Source organism: Dermacentor silvarum, chromosome 1, assembly GCF_013339745.2.
Source record: "Dermacentor silvarum isolate Dsil-2018 chromosome 1, BIME_Dsil_1.4, whole genome shotgun sequence".
NCBI classification, from domain to species: Eukaryota; Metazoa; Arthropoda; class Arachnida; order Ixodida; family Ixodidae; genus Dermacentor; species Dermacentor silvarum.
Window position 1 is genome coordinate 213,413,743 of NC_051154.1, and position 25,336 is coordinate 213,439,078.

At 44.8% G+C, this 25,336-nt stretch overlaps 1 protein-coding gene across 3 annotated transcripts in view; it reads left to right on the plus strand.

The window, feature by feature from the left end:
* Window positions 1–25,336, plus strand: part of LOC119436747 (kynurenine aminotransferase-like) — a 131,815-nt gene that overhangs the window by 62,460 nt on the left and 44,019 nt on the right. For all 3 annotated transcript variants that reach the window (XM_037703731.2, XM_037703735.2, XM_049659949.1), the window contains one exon: window positions 16,042–16,118. In XM_037703731.2, the coding sequence (XP_037559659.1) occupies window positions 16,042–16,118 (77 nt within the window). The remainder of the gene's footprint in view (window positions 1–16,041; window positions 16,119–25,336) is intronic.

Sequence of the window (25,336 nt, forward strand, 5' to 3'; positions counted from 1 at the left end):
AGGAGGTGAAATTTTAGCTATAGTTCAGAAAAATGGGAGTTTTGACAATTATATGTCATAAGAACTATTTTTTCCTAACTTCTTATTTCATCTTCCAATAAGTCAACAAAATCAGACTGCGATATGGTGTTATTGATGCATCTAGGTTATTACACTCGCGAACAACACGGGGAAAAAAAAGGAAAACTGAAAAGTGTAGTTATTACAGAGGAACTCGTTTAGTGTATATGGATGATTATGACAAGGTATGCGGGATTTATAAAAGGCAACGTATGCAGAAGCGTCTATTTGTAGTCAGTTGTGTAGTATTTGATGCAGAAATTTAGATGAGCTCTTTTTGCTCGAACAGTTAAAGTTGCAAGCTCTGACTGTGTTAGGAGAAAAGTAGGTGAATCACTGCGCCAGTATTTTCTGTGGACAAACCTAATTGCTTTTCTCTGGATGCTTTCCAGCTTAGATGTATTAGTGTACCGTACGGGAACCACACGACATTAGGGGCGCGATCTTGTACGCGTTCCAAAATGGAACGGAGGCGGTCCGTTCCATCGAGCCGCACACAATTGGTCAATTTGATCGTCACGGTTCAAATTGACCAATCGTGTGCAGCTCGATGGAACGGACCGCCTCCGTTCCATTTTGGAACGCGTACAAGATCGCGCCCTAGAATACTCAAGGACAGGTCTCCCAAATGTAGTGCAAGTTAAAAATTTGACGTTAGTTGGTGCCAGCCATAGGCACCTTTTAAGAAAAGAGAGTTTTCATAATGCAGAAGAAGTAATGTTGTTAATATGCAACGTTCAGTTAAGGTCAGACATTGTTAAACTAAGATACTTATGCTGTTGAACTCTAGTTACGAGGCTGCCGTTAAGTGTGTAGGGGAAAAGCGATGGGTGCTTTTTTCTTGTTACTGTTGTACAAACCGTTTTGTTTGTATTAATGGTCATTTGCCAGTCATCACACCATTCGGTTATTTTTGCTAGTGTGTTATGGAGCAGAACTTGATCCTCGTGATTACGTATATTTCTCTGTATATTATGCAGTCGTCTGCAAAGAGTTTAATTTTACAATCAATGTTATTTGTAATGTCATTGATACAAATGAAAAATAACAGCGGACCTATTACTGAGCCCTGTGGGACCCCTGATGTAACAGGCACCGGAGCAGATGGGATGTTTTCGATGACAACAAATTGTGATGGTGAATTAAGTTTTTTATTCATGCAGTAATGGGTCCATTGCCAATCACGGCTGTAATTTTGGTAGTTAGTTTACTCATCATCATCAGCCTATATTTATGTCCACTGCAGGACGAAGGCCTCTCCCTGCCATCTCCAATTACCCCTGTCTTGCGCTAGTTGATTCCAACTTGTGCCTGAAAATTTCCTAACTTCATCACCCCACCTAGTTTTATGCCGTCCTCGACTGCACTTCCCTTCTCTTGGTAACCATTCTGTAACTCTAATGGTCCACCGGTTATCCATCCTATGCATTACATGGCTTGCCCAGCTCCATTTCTTGCGCTTAATGTCAAATAGAATATTGGCTATCCCCGTTTGTTCTCTGATCCACACCGCTCTCTTCCGGTCTCTTAATGTTAGGCCTACCATTTTTCGTTCCATTGCTCTTTGTGCGGTCCTTAACTTCTTCTCTAGCTTCTTTGTTAACTTCCAAGTTTTTGCCCCATATATTAGCACTGGTAGAATGCAATGATTGTACACTTTTCTTTTCAACGACAGTTGTAAGCTCCCAGTTTGGATTTGGCAATGCCTGCCGTATGCACTCCAACCCAATTTTATTCTTTTGTAAATTTCTTTCTCATGATCAGGGTCCCCTGTGAGTAATTGACCTAGATCAACGTACTCCTTTACAGATTTTAGAGGCTGACTGGCGATCCTGAATTCTTGTTCCCTTGCCAGGCTATTGAACATTATGTTTGTCATCTGCATATTAATCTTCAACCTCACTCTTACACTTTCTCGGTTAAGGTCCTCAATCATTTGCTGTAATTCGTCCCCATTGTTGCTGAATCGGACAATGTCATTTGCAAACCTAAGGTTGCTGAGATATTCGCCGTTGATCCTCACGCCTAAGCCTTCCCAGTCTAAGAGCTTGAATACTTCTTCTGAGCATGCAGTGAATAGCATTGGAGAGATTGTGTCTCCTTGTCGGACCCCTTTCTTGATAGGTATCTTTCTACTTTTCTTGTGGAGAACCAAGGTAGCTGTGGAATCCTTGTAGATATTTGCCAAGATATTCACGTATGCCTCCTGTACTCCTTGATATTATGCAATGCCTCTGTGACTGCTGATATCTCTACAGAATCAAATGCTTTTTCATAATCTATGAAAGCCATATAGAGAGGTTGATTGTACTCTGCAGATTTCTCTATTACCTGATTTATAACATGGGTATGATCCATCGTAGAATATCCCTTCCTGAAGCCAGCCTGTTCCCTTGGTTTATGGAAGTCAAGTGTTGCCCTGATTCTATTGGAAATGATCTTGGTGAATATTTTATACAACACTGAAAGCAAGCTAATAGGTCTATCATTCTTCAATTCTTTAACGTCTCCCTTCTTATGGATGAGTATAATGTTGGCATTCTTCCAGCTTCCTGGTACACTTGAAGTCGTGAGGCATTGCGTATAAAGGGCCGCAAGCTTTTCAAGCATGATATCTCCTCCATCTTTGATTTAATCGACTGTTATTCTATCTTCTCCAGCAGCTTTTCCTCTGGTCATGTCTTTCAAGGCCCTTCTAACTTCATCGCTAGTTATAGAAGAAGCCTCTGTATCCTGTTCATCACTACTTCGAATGAAAGTAGCTTGGCTGCTCTGGGTTCTGTACAGGTCAGTATAGAATTCTTCCGCTGCTTTTACTATGTCATCGAAATTGCTGATGATATTACCCTGCTTATCTTTCAGTGCATACATTTTGCCTTGTCCTATGCCAAGTTTTCTTCTCACTGTTTTCATGCTGCATCCATATTTTACTGCTTCCTCAGTCTTTTCCACGTTATAATTTCGGATATCCCTTACTTTCTTCTTGTTGATCAGTTTTGACAGTTCAGCAAATTCTATCTGATCTCTTGAGTTGGACACTTTCATGTTTTGTCGTTTCTTTATTAGGTCCTTTGTTTCTTGGGAGAGCTTACCTACTGGTTGCCTTGGTGCCGTACCTCCCACTTCAATTGCTGCTTCTGACATCAGCCTAGTTACGGCTTCATTAATTACCTCTATGTTGTCATCATCTTCCTGTTCTAGAGCTGCATATTTGTTTGCGAGCACCAGCTTGAATTGGTCTGCTTTTATGCTTACTGCGTCTACGTTGGCCTGTTTCTTCTTGACTAATTTTATTCTTTCTCTCTTCAAATTGAGAGAAATCCTAGACCTCACTAACCTATGGTCACTGCACTTTACCCTACCTAATACTTCTACATCCTGCACTATGCTGGGATCGGCAGAGAGTAAGAAATCTGTTTCATTCCTTGTTTCTTCCTGTTGCTTCCTGAAGGTCCACTTCCTGTTGCTGCGCTTCCTGAAGAAGGTATTCATAATTCGGAGCCTATTCCTTTCCACGAATTCTACCAACATCTCTCCTCTAGCGTTCCTAGAACCAATGCCGTAATTGCCAATTGCTTGCTCACCAGCCTGCTTTTTCCCCACTTTTGCATTGAAGTCTCCCATGACTACAGTATACTGAGTTTGCACCTTTCTCATTGCTAATTCAGCATCTTCATAAAACTGTTCTATTTCTTCATCATTGTGACTGGAGGTTGGGGCGTAGGCTTGTACTACATTCATTCTATACCTCCTATTCAGCTTTATTATGACGGCTTCTACCCTCTCATTAAGGCTGTAGAATTTATCAATGTTGCCCGCTATGTCCTTATGGACTCGAAATCCTACTCCGAATTATCTCTTATCTGGAAGACCTCTGTAGCAGAGGACGTGGCCGTTAGTCAATACTGTATAAGCCTCACCAGTTAATCTAACCTCACTAAAGCCAATAATATCCCAGGCAATACCTGATAATTCTTCAAATAGCCCTGCTAAGCTAGCCTCACTCGATAGGGTGCGTGTGTTGAACGTTGCCAGGTTCAGTTTCCAACGGCGGCCTGTCCAGACCCAGAGATTCTTAGCAGCTTTGCCATGTCGCAGGTCTGACCACCGCCTTGGTCAGGTGCTCCGCAGCCGCTGGGGACTGAAGGCCATGGGTTAATTGTAGGAGTCATGAGGGAGGTAGTGGCCGAATACTGCACCAGGGAGGCCAATTTCTGTTCTGGTGAGGGAGTGACTTTGTTGAAGCTTAGTGGGCCTTCCTAATTTGGTTGCACCTTGACTAGTATAGACCCACTAGCTCTCAGTGATATTTTTTTGTTCTTTTTTTTTGCCGGTTCAGGCACCACTTCGTGCTTGAAAATGTAGTGGACTGAAGGAGGATTCGAACTTAGGACCTTCAGATTAGAAGCCCGGTGTTCTAGCTCAGCTCCACGCCACCTTTTACTATGGCAAACACAATCAAACGCTTTTCTGAAATCAAGTAAAAGTAGGTCAGGTTGGTTATGGTTATTAATACTTAAAGCAAGATTGTGTACCACTTCTGTTAGCTACCCGCCGTGGTTGCTCAGTGGCTATAGTGTTGGGCTGCTGAGCACGAGGTCGCGGGATCGAATCCCGGCCACGGCGGCCACATTTCGATGGGGGTGAAATGCGAAAACACCCGTGTACTTAGATTTAGGTGCACGTTAAAGAACCCCAGGTGGTCCAAATTTCCGGAGTCCCCCACTACGGCGTGCCTCATAATCAGAACTGGTTTCGGCACGTAAAACCCCATAATTTAATTTTTTTTCACTTCTGTTAGCTGAGTGACTGCCGATAAACCTCTTCTAAAACCGTGTTGAACATCTACTAGAAAATGTTCTTCGAAATGTGCGGTTAAGTCTTTGAGAATAATGTGTTCCAAAATTTTACATGATGTGCTGGTAAGTGAAATTGGTCTGTAGTTAGATGGTAGGTTAGTATCGCCCGACTTGTGAATCATTACAATTTTAGCAATTTTCCAATCTTCAGGTAGGTCTGACGTCGAAAGTCAGTTGCGGTAAATAAGGCCAAGATATTTACTGTTACATTCAGCATATCTTTTCAAGAACTTATTGGGAATGTTATTGGGACCATTTGCTTTTTTCACGTCTAGCTGAAGTAACTGCTTAAATATTCCAGAGTCGTTTATTGTTAATGTGTCAATAGTGGGGAAGGATGACGGTGGCAAATATGGAAGTGTGCCATTATCTTGAGTAAAGACTGAATGAAAGTGTTAGTTAAATTTATCAGCGAGTGCCAATTTTTTTTCGCATGGACGATCTGGTGTCGCTGCGGAGTGCGTGCGAAAAAAGTTCCAAAAGCGATTATGGTTGTGATAAGGTTAGGCAATGTTTCATTGAAATATACATGCTTCGCGAGCTTAGTCTTTAACTTGAGTTCGTCGGTAGCGCGGTGTAGTTGTGATTTTTTTTGTGCACATTCACCTTTCTTTTTATGTTATGTCGCAAGCGTTTTATTCTGCGCTTGACATGAATTACATCGCAAGTTATCCAAGGATTGTTTTTCGTGATTTTTTACTTTTTTTGGGATGTAATGACGTATGCAGTGTGAGACTATACGCTTGAAATGAAGCCACAAATCATTGACGTGAACAGAACTATCATTGGCCATTTCATAAAATTCTTGGTATTCGTGCGCTAAATAGGTTAGTATAGCAAAATCATCTGTTTTTTGAAAATTAGGGGCAACAACTTCAGGAGTTTTGGCTGTTGCAGTGCATCCGAGGGGCAGCTGGTATTTTGGTGGATTGTGATCTGAGATACCGTTTATGATCTCAGAGTTCTGTAGATCTAGGGGGAAGTTGTCACTATTGAGTATTAAGTCTAGGATGTTATCGCTTGTTGCTTGTGTTCACATAGGAGAGGTTAGAACCTATTGAAGCCCGAAGTTTAGCATCAAATCAATGAGCGAATTTGATGACAGTGAAGTGTCATGCATGGTATTCCAGTCAATATCAGGTAAATTGAAATCACCCGTAAGAATAACTCGGTTGCTAGCATGCTTCTGCATAAACTCCCATACAGCAATAACACTTTCGTGAACAGAAAAAGCACTTCTGTAAAAGCAACCAGTAAGTATTGCAAAATCATCACACATAAGCCTGCAGAACACAGCCTCAACATCTGGAACGTCAGGCATCAATACAAAGGGTAAGGGCTTCTTAATAAGCAGAGTTACGCCACGACCTCGAGTTGGTTGATCTTTACAGATAACTGAGTAATTTGGGGGTGCTATTTCATGGCTGTATATTTCTGGTGAAAGCCATGTTTCAGTAATGGCAACAATGTCAGGGCTGTGTTCAAGTAACAGGTTTTCTAATGCTCCAGTTTTATTGACAATACTTCTCGCGTTTACATTTAGTAATGTTATTTCTCTGAATGTTTGTGGCTTCGAGTTACTGGTCGACTTCTTTCGGCATTTTTTGGGGACTGCGGCTCGTGCTTCTTTCGTCATCGCAGACAAACATGCTGTCATTTATGTACAGTTTATAAAAAAATAGATACTTTTTCTCCTTTTTCACGGGTTGATTTAGTACTTTTCCAGAGTTTTTTTTCTGTTTTCCCGTACTCTACGACTGAAGTCTTCACCTATAGAATGGTTAGTGTACTTGAGTTTGTAGCCGTTCTTCAGTATCGTTGATTTGTTTCGCTTGTCAAGTAGATTTAAGATTACACATCTGTTTTTATCTTTATTTGGCCTGCCTAAGCGATGTATTCGTTCCATGGTAATTGGCTTTAAGCCAAGGGTATCCTTGATGATCGTTTGATTGATGCTGTGTTCCAATGTAGAGCTGTTTTCACCCTCAACCTCGGGTAGTCCGTTAACAATAAGATTTGATCTTCTGCTGTGGTTTTCCAAGTCATCAACCCTGCTTTCTAATCTTTTAAAGGCTCTTTCCAACTGCAATATGTTGTTTTCTCATGAGACTACTTTCTCTTCAAGTTTGGAGAGGGGGTCTATCTTCTTTTCAATTTCGGTTAGCCGATGTTCTTTGATATCTTTTATATCGGTTGCGATATCCTTTAGTTGTGTAGCAATCTGGCTTAACTCGGTGCCTGGATTCTCTTCTATATCACCAGCTACTAAAAGAAGTTTCCGTAAAAACAAAACAACATCGTCAACTGCTGCAGTATTTGGCGGGACAGGACGCTGTTCGGGAAAAGCGAAAGTAGTTTGTGCAAGGTTGACCTCATTACAACGGCCAGTGCAAGTGCTTGAATTGTTCTCATTTTTTTTCTCTGATAGTACACAATTTGGTGAGGTTAATACGGTGACGTTATTCTTGCGTTGTGAGTCAGTCTCCTTCCTAATCGGTGGATAGCAATAGCAATAAAGAGCCTGATTTTCGCCTTTGATTCCATGAACAAGTCTTCAGTAACGCCACTCGTTATCTTTTCAATCAATGCTAGCACTAATGGACACCCAGTGAAGTTCTTTATGTGCACGGGATTTGTTTTGTTTCTTTATTTCTTTCGTTTTCTTTTTTCGTGTTTTTGTATGCGTATGGCTGCCACCTTCCCTTTCATGCGACCTGAGTTATTCTCTCCTGAAGTAGTAGGCCTTTTATGTTTCTGTAGGCTGTATTTTATGTAGGCCTTTTATGTTAGCGTGAGTGGCGCCATTTTTGGAGCCATCTTTTATAGTCTGCGAGTAATCCATCTTACCGTATACCAGCACGAAAAACGTATAACTCGTCGAAACAACGCTTTATAGACAACAATTAGGCAACGTTCGTACCTTTCTACATGTGCACATGCGCATGCCGAGGAAAAAAAAAAAAGAGCAAGTTGCCAATTTTCTCTTTCGAAGCCGAACATCTTAACAATAGGGCAAATATTGACTTTTTTTTTTTTTCTTGCCTATGGTTACCTTCATAAAAGATCGAAGGATCAGAGATAGATTTCAATGTGGTTATCAGTTATGCCAATGGCTGTGTACTATTATGCAGTAACGACAGAGACCCCCGTAGCAAGAACAACTCTACAGTTTTCCGTATACAGTATATATATGAGGTCTGTTAGAAAAGTATCTGACCTTTGGTCGAAGAAAAAAAAAAAAACTGGCATAACTGGAGCGTTGGAAACCTAATCACCCTCAAAGTAGTCTCTTTGGTACTCCACACACTTCTCCCAGCGGTGCTGCCATTGTTGGAAGCATTCCAAGAAGGCCTCTTTCGGAATGGAGTTTAGCTCAGCTGTCATTGCAGCCATAATGTCCTCTCTTGTCTGAAATCGCACTCCTTTCAATGGCCTCTTGATTTTGGGAAACAGCCAGAAGTTGCAGGGGGCCATATCAGGAGAGTAAGGAGCCTGTTGAACTACAGGAGTCTGGTTTTTCGCCAAAAAAGTCTGAATCAAGTGCGAGGAATGTGCAGGAGCATTGTCGTGATGGATGCGCCAATTTCCTGTTGACCACAACTCCGGTCTCTTGCGCCGCGCAGCATCACGTAGGCGACGGCGGACATCCCTGTAGTACTCTTTGGTGATTGTTTCACCCTGTGGTGCGTACTCGTGGTGTACCACACCGCGGGAGTCAAAGAAAGCAGTCAGCATCACTTTGACGTTGCTGCGCACTTGGCGGGCCTTCTTTGGTCTTGGTGACGTGGAATGTTTCCACTGTGATGTACTGGGATTTGGTTTCTGGGTCTTACCCGTACACCCAAGAATCGTCACCAGTGATTATGGTGTTCATGAAGTCGTGGACACTGTTTGTGGAATCCAGCATGTCCTGTGAGACTTCAGCACGAAGTTGCTTTTGCTCCACCGTGAGCAGCTTGGGCATGAATTTCGCCGCAACTCTCTTCATGGCCAAATCTTCGGCCATAATGGAATGTGCAGAAAAAGTGCTGTTGTCCACCTCTTCCGCAATTTCTCGGATAGTCGCACGACGGTCCCGCATCACCACAGCGTTCACTTCAGCAATGACCTGGTCATTTCGACATGTTGATGGCCGACCGGAGCATGGCTCGCTCTCCACCGATGTGCGGCTGTCTTTAAACCGGTTGTACCACTCCTTAATCTGTGTGCTGCTCATAGCATTGTCACCGAAAGCCGTCTGAATGTTCTGAATGGTTTCCACTTGGATGACGCCCAGTTTCTGGCAAAATTTGATGCAGTAGCGCTGCTCCAGTCGCTCCGTCATTTTTCTTGCAATAAAAAAACAGACGAGAGCATTGTGCACTACCTCACTCAAACGATGCGTCCCAGCGACTGACGCTACCGGCAGGCTGGAAAATATTCGCGCGTGCGAACGAAGGTTCAAGGTCGGCTGATGCAAGTGCGCTTGTTTCATATCCATCAGGTGTTCGCAAAAAAAAAACTAAGGTCGGATACTTTTCTAACAGACCTCGTACGTGTGCAGCTCAATGAAAGAGGCAGAACTGCACCATGCTTCAATGTGGCTTAAAGAAAACGGGCACACAAGGTTGGACAGAGGCGCCATGAGGAGTTACTGCTTTGGAGTGTCGGGTTCTGGTAGAGTAGTTTTTTCAGAATGCATGGCTTATATACTTTTCTTATCAAGGAATGCCTGTGAGCTGCCCATCATGATTTAGGTGTGCTTGGCAAATGTGCTCCAGCCCATTTATATTTGTCTGCAATTTCCTGCTTATGATCCAGATTCTCTCTGACTGCTTGGCCTAAATAAACATATTGTTACGTGTCGCTGATGCACAAGGCTATTTACAGTATATTTACATGTAGGCCAATGGTGGCCAAGATGGAGACCCTAAATCAATCGGGAACACGTCGTCTTCTTCCTCATCAGTGCAGCCACACTGGCGGCTGTTCTGTATCATTACCCCCTGCAGTAGAAGAACTGTCCCGATGCTTAAGCTACACATCTGTGGTCAAAGATGTGTGGTAGGACTTGAGGCTCACTATGTGAACAATGTCACTTGCAGCTGACGATGACGCTAAGGGGTCGGCGGTAATGATTTCATATGTGACATTGGTCACTTGCCGCTCCACATGGTATGGACCTGTGTAACACGACAGCAGCTTTTCGGAAAGGCCCACATGGAGGATGGGTGATCAAAGAAGCACAAGAGAACCTGGAGAAAAGTGCACATCGCGATGGTTGCAATCAGAGGCGGCTCTGATGCTCTTATGAGGCCTCTGGATGGGTATGAACGAGCAGCCGCGCGTGGTCGGCGTGTGCGATTGCGTCGCAGGCGCATTCAGTGGCAGAATGTGCGGGCGAGGGCAGCAAGGTGTCCAAGGCCAACACGGGTTCTCGGCCGTATAGGAGATGAAATGGTGAATAGCTGGCGGTGTTGTGATGCGATGTATTCTACGCGAACGTCACATATGGTAAATGAAGATCCCAGTCGTGATGGTTGGCCGCAACGTACTTCGAAAGCATGTCAGTGATGGTCCGGTTGAGGCGCTCCGTGAGGCCGTTGGTCTGTGGAAATCCAGTCGGCGTGTGTTACAGTGTTAGGCGGGAGGCAAATAATATCCATGCAGCTTAAAAGTCTTTGAGGCGGGTCCACAGTGTCGGCAAGAAGAGGCAAGTCAAGGCTAAGCGAGCTGGCCGAACAGTCAATGAGGGCTGAATGAGTGGTGAGAAAATCTTGACTGAGAATGAGGTCGTGAGGGCAATGCTCGATGATGGTGAAGAGAATGACGCTGTTTCTCTCAGCGTTGCTGATTGGGGCAGAACACATGCCAACAATAGCAACAATCCCTCCGTCAGCGGCTCATACGGCTCGGTTCGAGGCGGGCGTCGGAACTTTCTTGAGCCGATGGCGAAGAGCAGCACTCGTAATGTACACGTGCGCCCCAGTGTCAATGAACATGCACTCGGGAACATTGTCAACAAGTATTTTCTAAAGATTCTGGTTCATAGGTTAGGTCAAGCGAGGGTTTCGTGCCCATGTCATCAATGCAGCTCCATCTCCAGCAGCTGCACTGTCTAGTTTTCTGGTCGGGGTTGCTGTGAATAGGTCGGAGAAGGAGCACGGAGTGGCGGTGGCAAACGAGATTTACGGTGGCAGGCAGAAGGTGAGCGGGCGTAGCGGGGTCTTGGCAGAGGTTTCGCAGGGTCAGATGACGGGCTGGGCATAGAAGGAGCGAATGAAAAGGACAAACTAGAGGGACGAGGGTGGTAGTCAGAAGAATAGTGTGTCAGAGAAGTCCAGCGGCTGTGGCAACGGCGAGCGATATGCCTGATGCAGTTAAAACATATCGGCTTGTCATCCATGGTGCGCCATTCGGACGGGTGGCGCTGTCCATAAGAGGAGTATGAGGAGTGGGGAGGGAACGTAGGTGGATACAAAGTTTCAGAGCACACAGGATGAACGGAGTGAAGGCCGCCGTTTGACAATTCTTGACGGACGACGGCCTGTATCACGGAGATCATAGCTGGAGAAGGATCAGATGACGGGAGTGCAGTGGCCGCCGGTTGTGCTGCTTCTACCTCACGATGAATGATACGGGTTAAGATGTCACATCGTGAGGACTGGTGGAAGATGTCATCACAAGATGACATAGCAGCTGTGTTGGGAAGGCGCGTGATGTGTTGGGATACCTGGTGGGGCTTATAGCATGCTTGAGACGGCGGCATTCCTTGAGGATCTTATCAACGCTAGTGACATTGTTAAACACCAGTAGATTGAAGGCGTCGTCAGCGATGCCTTTGAGGACGTGACTAAGCTTATTGTCCTCCGACATGTTCGGGTCGGCCTTGCTACAAAGGGCCAAGACGTCGAGAATGTACGACACGTAGGACGCGGTCGACGTCATTACGCGTGTGGCAGGGGCCTTCTTTGCATTCAGTTGGTGACCAAGCGGATTGCCAAAAAGGTCGCGGGGCTACTCTTTGAAGAGATCCCAGCTCGTAATCTCCTCTTCGTGGGTCTGGAACCATACCCATGGAGTGCCATCGAGGTAGAAAAGAACGTTTGCGAGCATAATAGTTGGATCCCACCTGTGACTGGTGCTGACACGTTCGTACAAGTGGAGCCAGTTGTCAACATCAGGACTCCCGACTCCAGTAAAAACGCCAGGATCCCGAGGGGGAGAAGTGGTAACGTAGGTCGTGGCTTCAGGCGTAGAGGCTTGCGTAGAGGCTTGTGTAGATGAAGTGCCGCAAGCAGGAGCCGAAGTTGCATTGTCGGCGTTGCGACCGCTGCGAAGCTCCATGGCGGGTACAGAGGAGCGGGGAACGTCCACCTGCACCGACTAATTTTACGTGTAGATTATGCACAAGGCTATTTACAATATATTTACACGTAGGCTAACGGTGGCCAAGATGGCGACCCTGTATCAATTGGGAACACGTCGTCTTCCTCTTTAGTGCAACCACACTGTGGCGGCTGTTCTGTATCAATACTCCTTCGCTGCTTCATGAGGACAAATTGTGAAATCTTCTTCCCTAAGGCTTATTGGACATTGCCTTAGTTTTTCTTCATGTTAATCTTTGAGCCTGTGCTCAAGAATCTGCTTGTTCAAGTCGACATTTGTTAGAAGTCATCTGCTTTACTAGAGGACAATTTATCGGTTAACTGCAGGTTGCAGAGATATTCCTAATCATTCCTTACACCTAATCCTCCTTAATCTAGCATCTTCAACACTTCTTGCAGACATCTAGTAAATAAAGCGGTATTCACATGTGAGAGAAATCTCTCTACACGGCTGGGAGTGCACAACTTCACAGCAGGGATTGCACATCACGTGACAATGTCGCACCTTTTAGGGGCCAAGAGGCTGATGTGTACATCACGGTGGATGGGGGACGTTTTGCTGTGCTGGTACAAAACATTCCCTCTTGTCAGAGGAAATATTGGGGATCGGGCTAACTAGTCCAACAACTTATTGCACTGCGCTCACTGGCAGCGTCGAAATCGCGTCTGCTTGGTCGTCTTGTATTCGCAGTTGTTTCAGTGGTACAACACCTGCTGACATATCAAAGCTCAGCAATGAAACTACTGTTTTTCATGTCGCCACAGCATACCCGTGCCCGCGCGTACGCTTGTTGTCGAGAGTATAGGCCGCTAAATTTGTTTTCCAACATTAACATCCATCAATCCCCACACCATCATTGCACAATTTGTGCGAGTTGGGGAACTGCGTAATGCAGCGTGTCGGCTCGTGACGTATTGCTACCCTCCACATCGAGGGCTCCTCCATGTGAATACTGCTTTACGATGAAGTAGTAGTGCTTCCTTGCCTAACACTTATTTAACCAGTATTTTGATCCTTTCTTGTGAAGAAACATGGTAGCTGGGAAAACCCTTTAAATAATTTCTAAGATATTCACATATGTTCCCCCCACACATTGAATACACAATTCCTGCATGACTACTGGCACTTCTCAATCTCCTGCTGTGGTACCACGCCTCAGTGGCTATGGCATTGTGCTGCGGAGCATGAGGTCACGTGTTCCACTTATGGGCTACGGCAGCTGCATTTTGATGGGGGCTAAATGCGAAAACGCTTCTGAGCTTATTCGATTTAGGTGCACATTAAAGAATCCGGGTGGTCAAAGGTAATCTGGAGCCCTCCACCATGGCATCTCATAGGCACAGTGCTGCGTTGGGATTTTAAACCTGATGAATCGATCATCAATCAGTTGGCGAACTAAATCAACTGCTTCTACCATATAAACAGGAATATAGGAATATAGGTGAGACTATAGGTTGACCCCTTACCTCAAAGTTTTTTAAAAAAGAGAGACAAAATGAAAATGACAAAAAACTCTCCAAACAACAGCACGGTCAAGGGCAGCGAGCATGCATGAAGCTTCTACACAGTCTACAAGTGCATGCTCAAGCTATGGATGCACTGCACGATGCCCACAAAATGTTGTTTTACGTGAGTTGTATGCCGACAGATTTACTTTTTGTGCCCACCAATATCGCACACTTTTTTCAGAAATGCCAAACTGGCACTGAGTGGCCAACTTTTATTAAAACTTTTACTTTGAAGTCGACAACTTTTGTTAATTAGTCAACAACTTTTATTTTGAACACCGCTGAAAACTGTCTTTGCATGCTGCTAATCATCGCTCATCAGACCAAAAACAAAAAGCAAATTGCACAAAAGGGCGATCGGAACGTACACAAGAAGAGACACAGCAACAAGAAAAAAAAAAAAATGCCTGCAATCACATTTGGATATGGCAGGGTTTTCCCCATGGTGGGCAGCTGTGGAAATGCCACCGACTACTCTGGTTTACTGCCCATTGCTCCAGCTGACCGGTCAAAATTTGATTCTTTTTTTAAATGCCTATCCAACAAGGAAATGAGTCCGTGCTTCATGTAAGATGATCGCTTTAAAGATCGGGCCCGCAGCAGCGAGCGAATTGACCTTCGCGCTGTCTCTCGCTTTGACGCGAACTAAGCGGCAAGAACACAATGCACACGAAGCTATCAGCACATCACAGACTGCTTTCAAATGGGGCCTTGCGCAGCTGCGCCATATGCAGCCACCACCGGAGTATGATTATCACGACTGATAATGGTTCGCATCTAGAGGAGGCAGCGTCATTGACCACATCTAAGTACGAAGTCCACCAAACGTGACACTTCAGTTACGTCACGTACTACAGCGTGCATTAGCCAGTGTTTGTCTTCCACGAAGCAGCGGCTTCATCCAAATGCACCATCATATAACATGAGTGAACATTACTACTACTCGCCTCTTCATCGCCGTCTCATACTGGTCTCGGTTAACATTTTAGTGTTGCAATCGCGTTTCTCCGCTTCACGATTCTTTCGTGGTGTTTCTCACAATTATACCAAATACAGCAGCATACAATGATGAAACGGGAGGGGATTAGTAGCAAATGCTTATGCATCATTTAGATTAAAGCCCACGGGAGATTCTGCGTGTATTTTTTATTTTATTTTTTTACATTCTTGGCTGTTTCTTCATTGCATAGGGAAATATTAGGAAGAAAAGTGTCTTAGAAGTTCAGAAAATCCCACTTTTCTGGAATGCTGTCAACAAAAATGCGTAGAAAATTGGGTATCTGGAGGTGCCATCTTTACGTGGAGCGTGCGAATAGCACGACTTTTCGTTGACACAATGCCGCTGTTTAGGAACCCTCGAAAAAGGAGCAATCTGAGTTTCAGATAGCCACAGTGCCGTGGCTATCAGATTCAGATAGGATTTCAGATAGCCACAGAAGCGAACGAAAAATGAAAAAACTTGTGCCTCTATTCGTTATTGCTGCCACGCCAACACTGGACACGCTGCCATTTCACAGATTTTAATAGCCGGTGCGTGTTTCGTGTGCATTTTGACAGCGGCGAGCTGTGTATTTTGTTGCTCGGTGAAGTTTGTAGATTGCCGTAGGATACATCGCTGGCTCGCGTTAGTTTCATTATTGTGTCCAAAATGCAAAATTGGCAAATTTACAATTCATAATGGCGAAATGGTCATATGGTTGTATCGTGCAAAAAGAGACAGAACAGGAGGTTTACTGAGAACAGGAGGTCTCGGTGCATGTGGTAAGCAATTCTTATTATTTGGTACAGTTATATTTCAGGCAAGATAATGTTTTACGGAAATGAAATCCAACTTTTTCAGCCCCTGCAAATAAAATATAAAAATGTTGTTTTTCAAAGAATACATTACATGTTCGTTCACAACCTTTGAGCTCTGACGTGTGATGCCATATCCATAAATTTGCTAAAAATTTAAAAATTTTTGTGATTGTAATTTTTCTGTTTGTATCATGCTTCTGAAAGTTTTTTCACACACAAAAAAAATGTCAAGCAAAAAACAATTGAGGGCTGAATAGGTTAACGTACACCCAATGCACGATACACAAGCATTCCGCCCCCATTGGAATGCGGCGGCTGTGATTCGGATCGAACCCGCTTCTTCGAGGTCAGCAGCACAACACCATAGCCACTGGGCTACTGTGGCAGCTGCAGGCTGTTCCTATCTCCATTAGTTTACGTTTACTATATGGTTATTTATTTTGTTTCAGACACCCTTCCAGGGATGTGGGAAAGGACAATTACCATTGGTAGTGCTGGGAAGACCTTCAGCATCACTGGTTGGAAGGTTGGTCCGCACACATTGTGTCCTTTCATAACATGTCCATCCTGGTAAAAAGACTCATTTGTTCAGGAAGCCTGAAACATTTTTTTTTTTTTTTTGCAAAGTGTTCACAGCATTGGGGTCACAAAAAAGCAGTAGAAGTTGCAGGGATATCCTTCATTGTACAGACATACATGTGCTCACTGATCGCTGTACAAGTTATGATGGATAGAACACTAGCTTTACCTGTAGTGCTTGTGTGGCTGTGTGATCTCCACACAGCCATATTTCTCTTCCATAGCCCTGAACACTGCATTTATACGAAGTGTTCAGGGCTATAGTGTTATGCGTGTTATATGTACTATAGTGTTATTGAGCATAGGGTATACGTATTGTTGCAAGCCATTCCCGTATATTGGAGAAGGCGCCAGTAAGGGGATGAAGAAGACTATCGGAGAAGCTCCGAATGCATCACTGATATATGTGCCCCCGTGTCAACAAGAGCAGTGACAAGTGTACTGTCCACCATAACATCAAGTTGCGTCTAACCGACAACGTGGTCAGAGGATTCTGCGGGCGAGTTGTCAATGCAGCTTCACTTCCGGAAGCTGCATCGACGACTCGCCCGCAAAATACTCTGACCACACCAGTAACAGTAATAATAAATACCCAGAGATTTAACAGGGACCTCTTCTTCGCAATGAGCCATAATTCTTAAGACAGATGGTTGCAAATGAAACTTACTGTCATAGGATTTACTGATACTGCGGCATAAAATGTTGCATTGGGATTGCATATGTTAAACAATGTCAAGAGCCTGCCCAAGTTTAATGGTTATATGTTTATCCTGCAATTCCAAGTCAAAAGGCTGAAGAAGCCTCAGAGAAATTTGACTACACACAACCTGAAGTGACCTGTGGTTTTATCTTAACAACTTTGTTATTGCATGTACTGCTGCTTTGTTTTCGTTCAGAGCTTGCAAAATAATAACATTTTTTGGTTCTCTTCATTTAGTAAAGCACTTAACATCTTCACTTTCCTGGTTCATTTGAGAAAAGAAAGAATCATCATATGTACCGCTTACCATTGGAGAAACAACCTGATAGCAGAGGCATGGGCTGATTTTGCTGCCTGTTGGCAACTATAAGTCCAGTCGAACCAAGCAAACAATGATGGCAAGTGTTTTATCAAAAGATAAGGACCAAAAAATGCAATTTGGTGTTGTGAAGTTTGAGTGAAAATGACAGAGGAAAATACTAAAACTTTTAAATTTGTTAGAATAAAAACACAGGTCACTGTAAAGAACAAGCCATCATGAAGTGCATACGACTAGAGCATGATAAATTCATCTTACCTTAAGTTGTTGTAAGCAGCGCATACCATTATATTGCGACAACTTGAGTGAAATTGGCCAACATTTTAGAAAGCAAGTTTTTAAAAACGGTTTTATGAATTGCCTCTGAACTAGTGCTAGCTATTTTCTGCTTCATAGGTAATAAAATGCTGTGTGGCAATATTGTAATGAATGTTTGTGTATGGTACAGTTATACCTTGATATAATGAAGTCGTAAAGATCAGCACTCTGCTTTGTGACATCAAGATATTTTTACGTTGTAAACTATAATTTCGACTCAGAGTTAAGAAAAAATATATAGAAAATTATCCATGCATAGGCCATGCCCCCTTTTCCCAAGTGCACACTTCTTCAGCCATGGCAGCGTAGCATGTGCAGTGCTATCTCTGCTCTATCGATGCAGTGCTCCTCTTCATCAGTCGCCTCTTCGGTTGTTTCCACAGTTGATGATCTGTTATCAGGTAGATTGCTGACTTGAGCATTGGCATCATCACAAAACTTGTTTCCCGGTGCCTCGTGGCTTTGTGCTTTCTACCTGTGCTGATTTGCACCATCTGATGCATATGTTTGCGGAGTATGTTTTTGCTGCTCCTTTGCTGCCTGAAAAATATCAGGGTGTTATCAACTGCAACATTCTGTTCAACTTCAACTTTATTTTTGCATTTTCCCTACTTTTCTTACAATGAAGAAAAAAAAATGCAAAGGCAAGGAACAAAAAGCTGCATAAAAGCAGCTTGATGGGATTCCTGTCAACTATCACTGAACTGTCACTTTAAAAGGGCCCTGAACCACCCCTCAGGCTTGGTGAAATAACATAGTCCACGGGTAGCATACGCTGTTGTGAACATCTCAGCCAAGTTCTACTGTTGTATGCGGTTCGTGGAGCTCGCAAGCGGAGTGCGAAGTCACCTTTCTTTCAGACGCTCTCGTTTCAAAAGACCCCAGTTGGCTTTATTTCGTAATAAAGCACACTCCAATACACAGCTGCTATTGGTCGCTGCGGTTGGCTACACCGTGGCCGCCGCTAGATGCCACCACGAGTCTAGTGGCTAAGCGCACTGCGGCTCGCTGAGGACAACCGCGTTTAGCTTACATTTAGCGCTTCGTAGGCACCAAAATCGGAAGTCCAAAATGAAATTTGAACTGCGCGCCTCGGTGACATTTTGGAGGCGGAGCGTTGTGGCCCCGCCCCACTCCGCCGTAGCCTTTGCAGTGCAGGGCATTGAAGGAGGAAGGGGAGCACATCGGAGGCCGTGTTTGATTGCCAATAATTCCGCTTCTGCTGAATGCATTGAAGTACTTTTTGCGGCAAAGTGATTCTGAAATAGCCTATTTTCACTTCAAATGTCTTTCTTCACTTCGATAAAAAGTGGTTCAGGGTCCCTTTAAATCAAGAGTTTGACGAAATCTCGTCTGGTCAGGAAGTAACGGCATAATAGGAAAAAAAACAGAATGCCGACCAAAATGGTGTTGTCTAAAAATTATTAAACGTTCCAGCTTCCACATGGAAGCCTTGTTCACTGACTGTGAACAAGGCTTCCTTCCGTGTGGAAGCCAAAACATTTAAGAATTTTTAGACAACACCATTTTGGTCAGCGTTCTGTTTTTTTTTTTTTTTTTACCTATTATGCCATTCGGTTCACTTCTTGCATGAAAGAAACCTCAGTAGTTCCTTTTTTCTTTTTACTATCATACAACGTTGCTTAGCATGGTGCCACATACGTGCACATGGCAGAGGACGGCTTAATCTATGAAAGTGATTTGAAGGAACTAGCTCTGCTCATTGCCCGACTCGGCCAGTGCCTGGTCATTGCATTGGCTGCGATTGTCACTTGGAACATGCAGTTCACGATCAGCGGAAGCCAAGACAACACCAACAGTTGCCACTTCCTGGTGGCTGCCGAGTCGGGCATTAAGCAAGGTGTTTCTTCAAATGACTTTTGAGACCGCTGGTGTTGCAACACAGGCACGTAATCACGTCGCACTTTTAGTATTTCATGGGCTACAGATAAATAATGCAGGTCATACAATGAAATCTCGATATAACGAACTTGAGGGGACCGTGGTAAATGCTTCGTTATTCTGAAAAGTCGTTATAGTTAAAGCCCTTAAATTAACCATTCCGCCCATAAACCCATCAGTTCATAAGTTATCACCATAAGAGCTATCTATGAAGACGTCGCTGTTGGCTCTCGGCCAGCGCTGTTGCTATTTGCCGTAGATTCCGGCCCCACACACCACCAAAGCACCGTGTAATAAGAGTTAAGCACTCAAAACACGCTCACGCCGAGAAAACTACCGACAAAAGGGAAGCTCCATGTCGCCTCCAAAGCTTGTTTTTTTTTTCACATTCCTTGCCGTGGACATCGCAACAGTCTCGCTCGAGGTTGACACCTGAACTATTTTAAAGTGCAAGCGCGCGTAAATGACACCGCCCGGAAAGTACAAAGTGTGACCGTCTGGGAACCCTGCGAGTACGAAGGTTACATTTCTCCGCGTGCGCAGCGGCATAGCCAGTGTGGCCGCAGAAAGAAGCACAAATGAGGCGCGCGGAAAGAAGGGCGAAAGAAGGGAGAGACGCGCCTCCGTTGCTAGGTGACACTTGTCTGTGCGGAGCATGCGGTCGCAAAACCTGATACAGTTGTGTCAGCTAGTGTGCGAATGGTCCTGTGCGTGACAATCGCCACTTCGGGACCTCAGAAAGAACGGCTCGCCTGACTGTTCAGCTGACGCACTGTTACCTTGCCTCGAAACGAAAAAAGCGCGAGTCGAGAGCGAAAATATTTTGTGGTGATTCCCGACCCGATGCACACCTTCTCACCTCTTTAGTCCCACTGCTCTACTGAGCTGCGTTGTTGGAATATCCGTCCACGCGGGGCCTTCGGGCACACTGTGCCGCTGTAGAGCGTAAGGGCGCCGTCCTTGACCAGGGACAGACCCATTGCAATGCACGCCAGCGTGTCATCTGCCATCCTTAGGGTTGGCTGGTATATGAACGGTGTGCGCGAAAAAACCTGTGTGCGCGTGACATAACGCTGTCCCTGATTCACGTGATCGTCGCACTGCTTTAGAGTCTTTTTCAAAACTCGTGGAGTAATTATCGTGGGCTATTGGCCTTCGAGAGGCGGCCGCACCGCTTTGCGATGCGCCGATGCTGCGTGCCAGCGCTTTCTTTTTTCTCAGGCACCGTCTCAGGTTTTCCGAACCCATGCGTCGTGGTGTCCGCTTTCTGCGCCTTGTCATCTGCTAGTCTCCTGTTTCGGCTGCCGTGACTGGATGCACGAAAATCTAAAAGTCCCCAGGTTTTGGAATATTAGTTCGTAGTACTGAGGCATTGTTAACATGACATGGAAACTGAATAACAAGGGTTATTCTGAAAAGTTCGTTAATCTGAAAATTTTGTCAATGTGGGGTTCGTAGCAACGAGATTTTACTGTAGCACACTGAAAATGACTGAATGGGATATTTTAGGATGCAGTAACTGCTTTCCCATCAGAAATCACACCCTTAATTAAAAAGTTAAATATTAGTAGTAGTAATTGGTATTAGTAAAATTATACTCCATCTCGCAAGTCGTTTGCACCACTGCTGAAGGTACGAGAGGCGTACACTGGCAATATTGTTGCACAGCGGAAGATACTTCCGGGCGTGAGTGTCTGATTATTGGCAAGATTAGAAAGTTTAATTTTTGCTTGATACATGATATGTTACAGGGATAAATGACATGTTGGGACCTTTGCACATGCACGACGTGGCATGGATGAACACATCTTGAGGGGCATTCGGCTTTTATATTGGCTAAGGAGTCATGCAGCTTCCATCATGCTGCAAACATCTTGTGAGATGAAGTATAGCATTTAGTATTTTTGAATTAGTCAGGTAATTAATATACACAAAAATGATCCTGCCAGTGGAAGAGTATCGATGACTGTACACCATAGGCCTTAGTCATATACATCATCTCCCAGCTAAACGTAACCAAGGTTTCAAAAACGACGGAGTGTGCTAGTGGACTGAAATCAACTCAGTGGTGTTGAGGATCATGTGACCTAGCCTGCGGTATTTTTTCCTTTTTGCAAAGTCAATTAGTATAAGCTAATTGCCTAACTTTTTAAATATTGGCTTCAGCAAGAAACTGCCATTATGAAAGTTGTAGATCACATTTAGAAATAGCCTACTGAAGTGTTTTCAGCTAAGTACCGTTGATGGAGCTTCTTGTACTTGCCCTTAAAGAAAGCCCGCAAAATACCGAAACAACCGCGTGGTAGTGCCACTGTTTCAGCGCCCCCAGACGACCGATCTGGAAACGACATCAGCTTGTCTCTGCAGTGCTGTCTGGGACAGGCTTGGCGTTTGCGGTGACCGCAAGGAACAGTTCTGGTTGAGAAACTCGAGTTGAAACCTGGCCGTCGCACCAGGGAAGTTGGCGCTAGCGTTGCCAAGGCATACACCACCGTTGTCGGGTTCTTGGAGGGCAAGACGACGCTGAGGTTTGGCCTCAACATTGCGCTCCCGCAACTCGGGGTCGGCAGCTGACATTTTGCCTGGGCTTCGTAAGCCCTCACGCTAGAATCTGCACGTCGACGACGAGCCCTTTCCCGAGCTCATTCATTCTGGATGGATTTCCATGAAATTTCTTCAAAATTAAATCTGTTTGTTACGTAAGAAAATGAATGGCTCATACCCCCTTAAGCAATGGCTCATACGTGAAGTGAAATTCTACGCTGGAATGACTAGCGGTAACGCAGCCAGCTGTGGAAGCAGGCAGAAGCACCATCATGCTGGAACCATGCGTCCCGAAGACCTTTCAGGGGAAGGTCGTTGCAGGTCGTTGCAGAAACTGTCCACTGGACGATTCAAAATTCCGTCGACGTTGCGCTGTCAGTTGATCGAGTGGTCGTGGAACAGAGGACCAATGATACTGCCGTCGAAAATTCTACACCAAACAGTAAATGACCACTGGTACTGGTGGTGGGATTGTGCCAACCAATCTGGATTCTTCTCGCTCCAATAATGGGCGTTATGCTGCGTTTCCTGAAAAGTTTGCTTCGTCCGTCTGCAGTACGTTGTTGTTGAAGCCTGGCTCATCGTCGCACTTGGATGAAAATCTAGTTGCTGTAGTCCAATTTTTCGCATTTAAAAAATACTTTTTTGTATCTTCTCGCATACATAGCAGACATGTTATGTATGAAAGACCCGTTTCGACGACCCGTTTCGTCGCTCGAAGCCGTCGCGCACAAAATGGCATGAATGCGGTTTGGGCTTCATGGCAAAAAGTCTGGAAAATCGGACGGCAAAGGTTTTTTTCGTCCGAAATTGCAGACGTGTTTATACATTCACTCTATGGGGTACGTGGTAGTGCCGTGAAAGCATCTGAATTATCGGGCAAGTCCGTAAAATCGGGCGTCTGGAAAATCGGTCGTTGACAGTATTGGAGGAGGACACCACAGGAGGCAAAAGTAACTTACACGGTTTTAGAAATGGCATCCATTAAGATATTCGGTGAAAAAATTTGCCTTTTGTGACTCTGATACTGAAATTGGACGCACAAAGAGTGCTCGAAGAGCTGCCCACGTGAAGGTTTCTTCCTCGTCTGGTTTCTTTACGTCAATGGCTTTACCACCTGTGCTTCGCCTCTTATCATCGTATCCCGCGAAAATCGTGTCTCATCAACCTACCAATGCTTGTGGTACAAATGCGCAACGACAGATTGGATGCCTCAGCAGGTCATTGCAGCAAGCTGCTCTTTGTCATGAGAGCACGGAGAATAATGTGGGCGGTGCTTCCACCACTGTGCTGCGTGCCCAGTTTCGGTGTCAGAGTGACAAAAGGCAAATTTTCGTCAAGTAATATCTCAACAACAGATGACGTTTTTAAAACATACGGTGTCCTCCTCCAATACTGCCATTAGAACATTGGTGTTAAAAACAGTAATAAAACAGGTAATTAACCGATCATAGTTAATTAGCAAACAGACTGCCGACAGCTACTCGACCATCTAGTGTCCACCGAACTGAAAGAACAAATAGTAAAGAAAGCATAATCGTATCGGTGAAGTCCTATTTTAAAAAAATATGTTTCCAATAATATTGATCGCACGGGTGAGGGTGAGAACTACGCCATGAATTGCTCGGTCTCGGCTCTCCATATCTTACCTGTACCGCATGACCCAGACCCAGCCGAATGCATCAGCGTGGCCAAACAGAAGGGGAGCCAACATTTGCTCTGGCAGCGCAAGTTGATATGTATATATGACCACCAGCCACCGCCAAACCTACCACACAGCAGCCAAGTGCTAGTTCAAAAGACGTGCGCTGACTTGCTGTTGCAGAGAATGTGTTGGCCAAGTGGCGTAATTGCAAGAATGGCCCATGCGATAACACCTTGGTCTATAATAGTAAGGAACTGGACAACACTAGCATGAACGCTTACGAAGCTGAGGACTCGCCGAACTATGACGCTGTTGTGCCTATAACAGCGGTCACCTGCTTGACATGTCACACAGGCACTCAACCGATGCATAAACATATGTTGTGGGAATGTCTCTGTTACAATACAATGACCATTACGACACTCCCTAATGCGAAATTTGAGCGCAGCTTTATACGCGTTTTCATTTCGCGATATATTGGCTGGCGCGGACAATCAGTCTCGTGTGGCATGTTGCAAAAGGAGCGAAGTGTTGTGCAACTGCTTCGCTAATCTGGAGATAGCAAGAGGCAACACGTGGGTGATGCGTGGGCGCGATTCACAGCAGCCACTGCTGACAGACCTCCCAGACGATGCGTGCTACTCTGGCTCCATCTCGTAGCCATTACGTTTTTCTTCTCATGCTTTCGCCCACACCCTCCTCCTCCGCTTTCTGCATCATGGTTCCGCTGCACCCTCCTCCTCTGCTTTCCTCCTCTCGTCTTTCATCCGCCGCTGCGCTCCGCGTTCGCTCTTTCATCCTTCGCTGTGTTTGTTTGCTCACTTGCGCCGACGCCTGCAGCAGGAGTGGCCACCTAAGAGCTGTGCTCGAAAAACATCAGGCAGAGGTACCTCAAGCTGCACATTAGTACCTTTAAACACTGGATGTCACAAGCTCGGTATGGGCACAAGGTTGGCACTGAGAAATGGCAGAGGGGGTGGGCGTTTGATGTCGCAGCATAGCTGGTAGCAAACACTGTGAATGGGTCGGAGTGATAACAGAAACAAGATGAGTTTATCAGTCAGTAAAAGCAGTTTTTACAATCCATAAGACATAGAAAGGCTACGTTAATTAATGTATCATACAATTGGACAATTGGGATTGAGAAGCAGGAATTTATAGTGTTATTGTTTACAGTTAGCGAAAGAGAGTTCAGAACAAAACGTGCATATGGTGAATGAGTGAGCAGAGACAGTCCATTCAAAACAACACATAAAAAGTGGCCCTGGAAAACTACGGTACTTTTGGGGTTGCAGTCTCATCGGGAGAATGTGGTGTCGACAGCTTGGGTTCCCGAGAGTTGCTTGGCAGCGTTTCCCCCAAAGCAGACTGAATAGGTAGGCCTGCTGGTCCCCGTTTTAAGGTATCGTGTGCCAACCGGTTAACAACTTCAGAGGGCACATGGGGACACTCACGACCACTGCCTCAGGTTTGACATTGAACAGAAGAAAAATAACACAAGCAAAACAACCGGCACGTAGGCTCACACTTTGACTGTGCTTTGGGTGACCTTGCACCCAAGAAAACAAAATAGTAGAACCAAAACAAGAGACGTGTGCACTCTGGCTCGTATACAACTAAACCATGTAAAACAAATAGAATCTATCAGGACGCATTGTTATTCATGTAGGCAAGAAAAATTCAGGGATACCGCCAGTTTTGTGACACTGGACCACACCCAACAAAGACAGTTGAGCC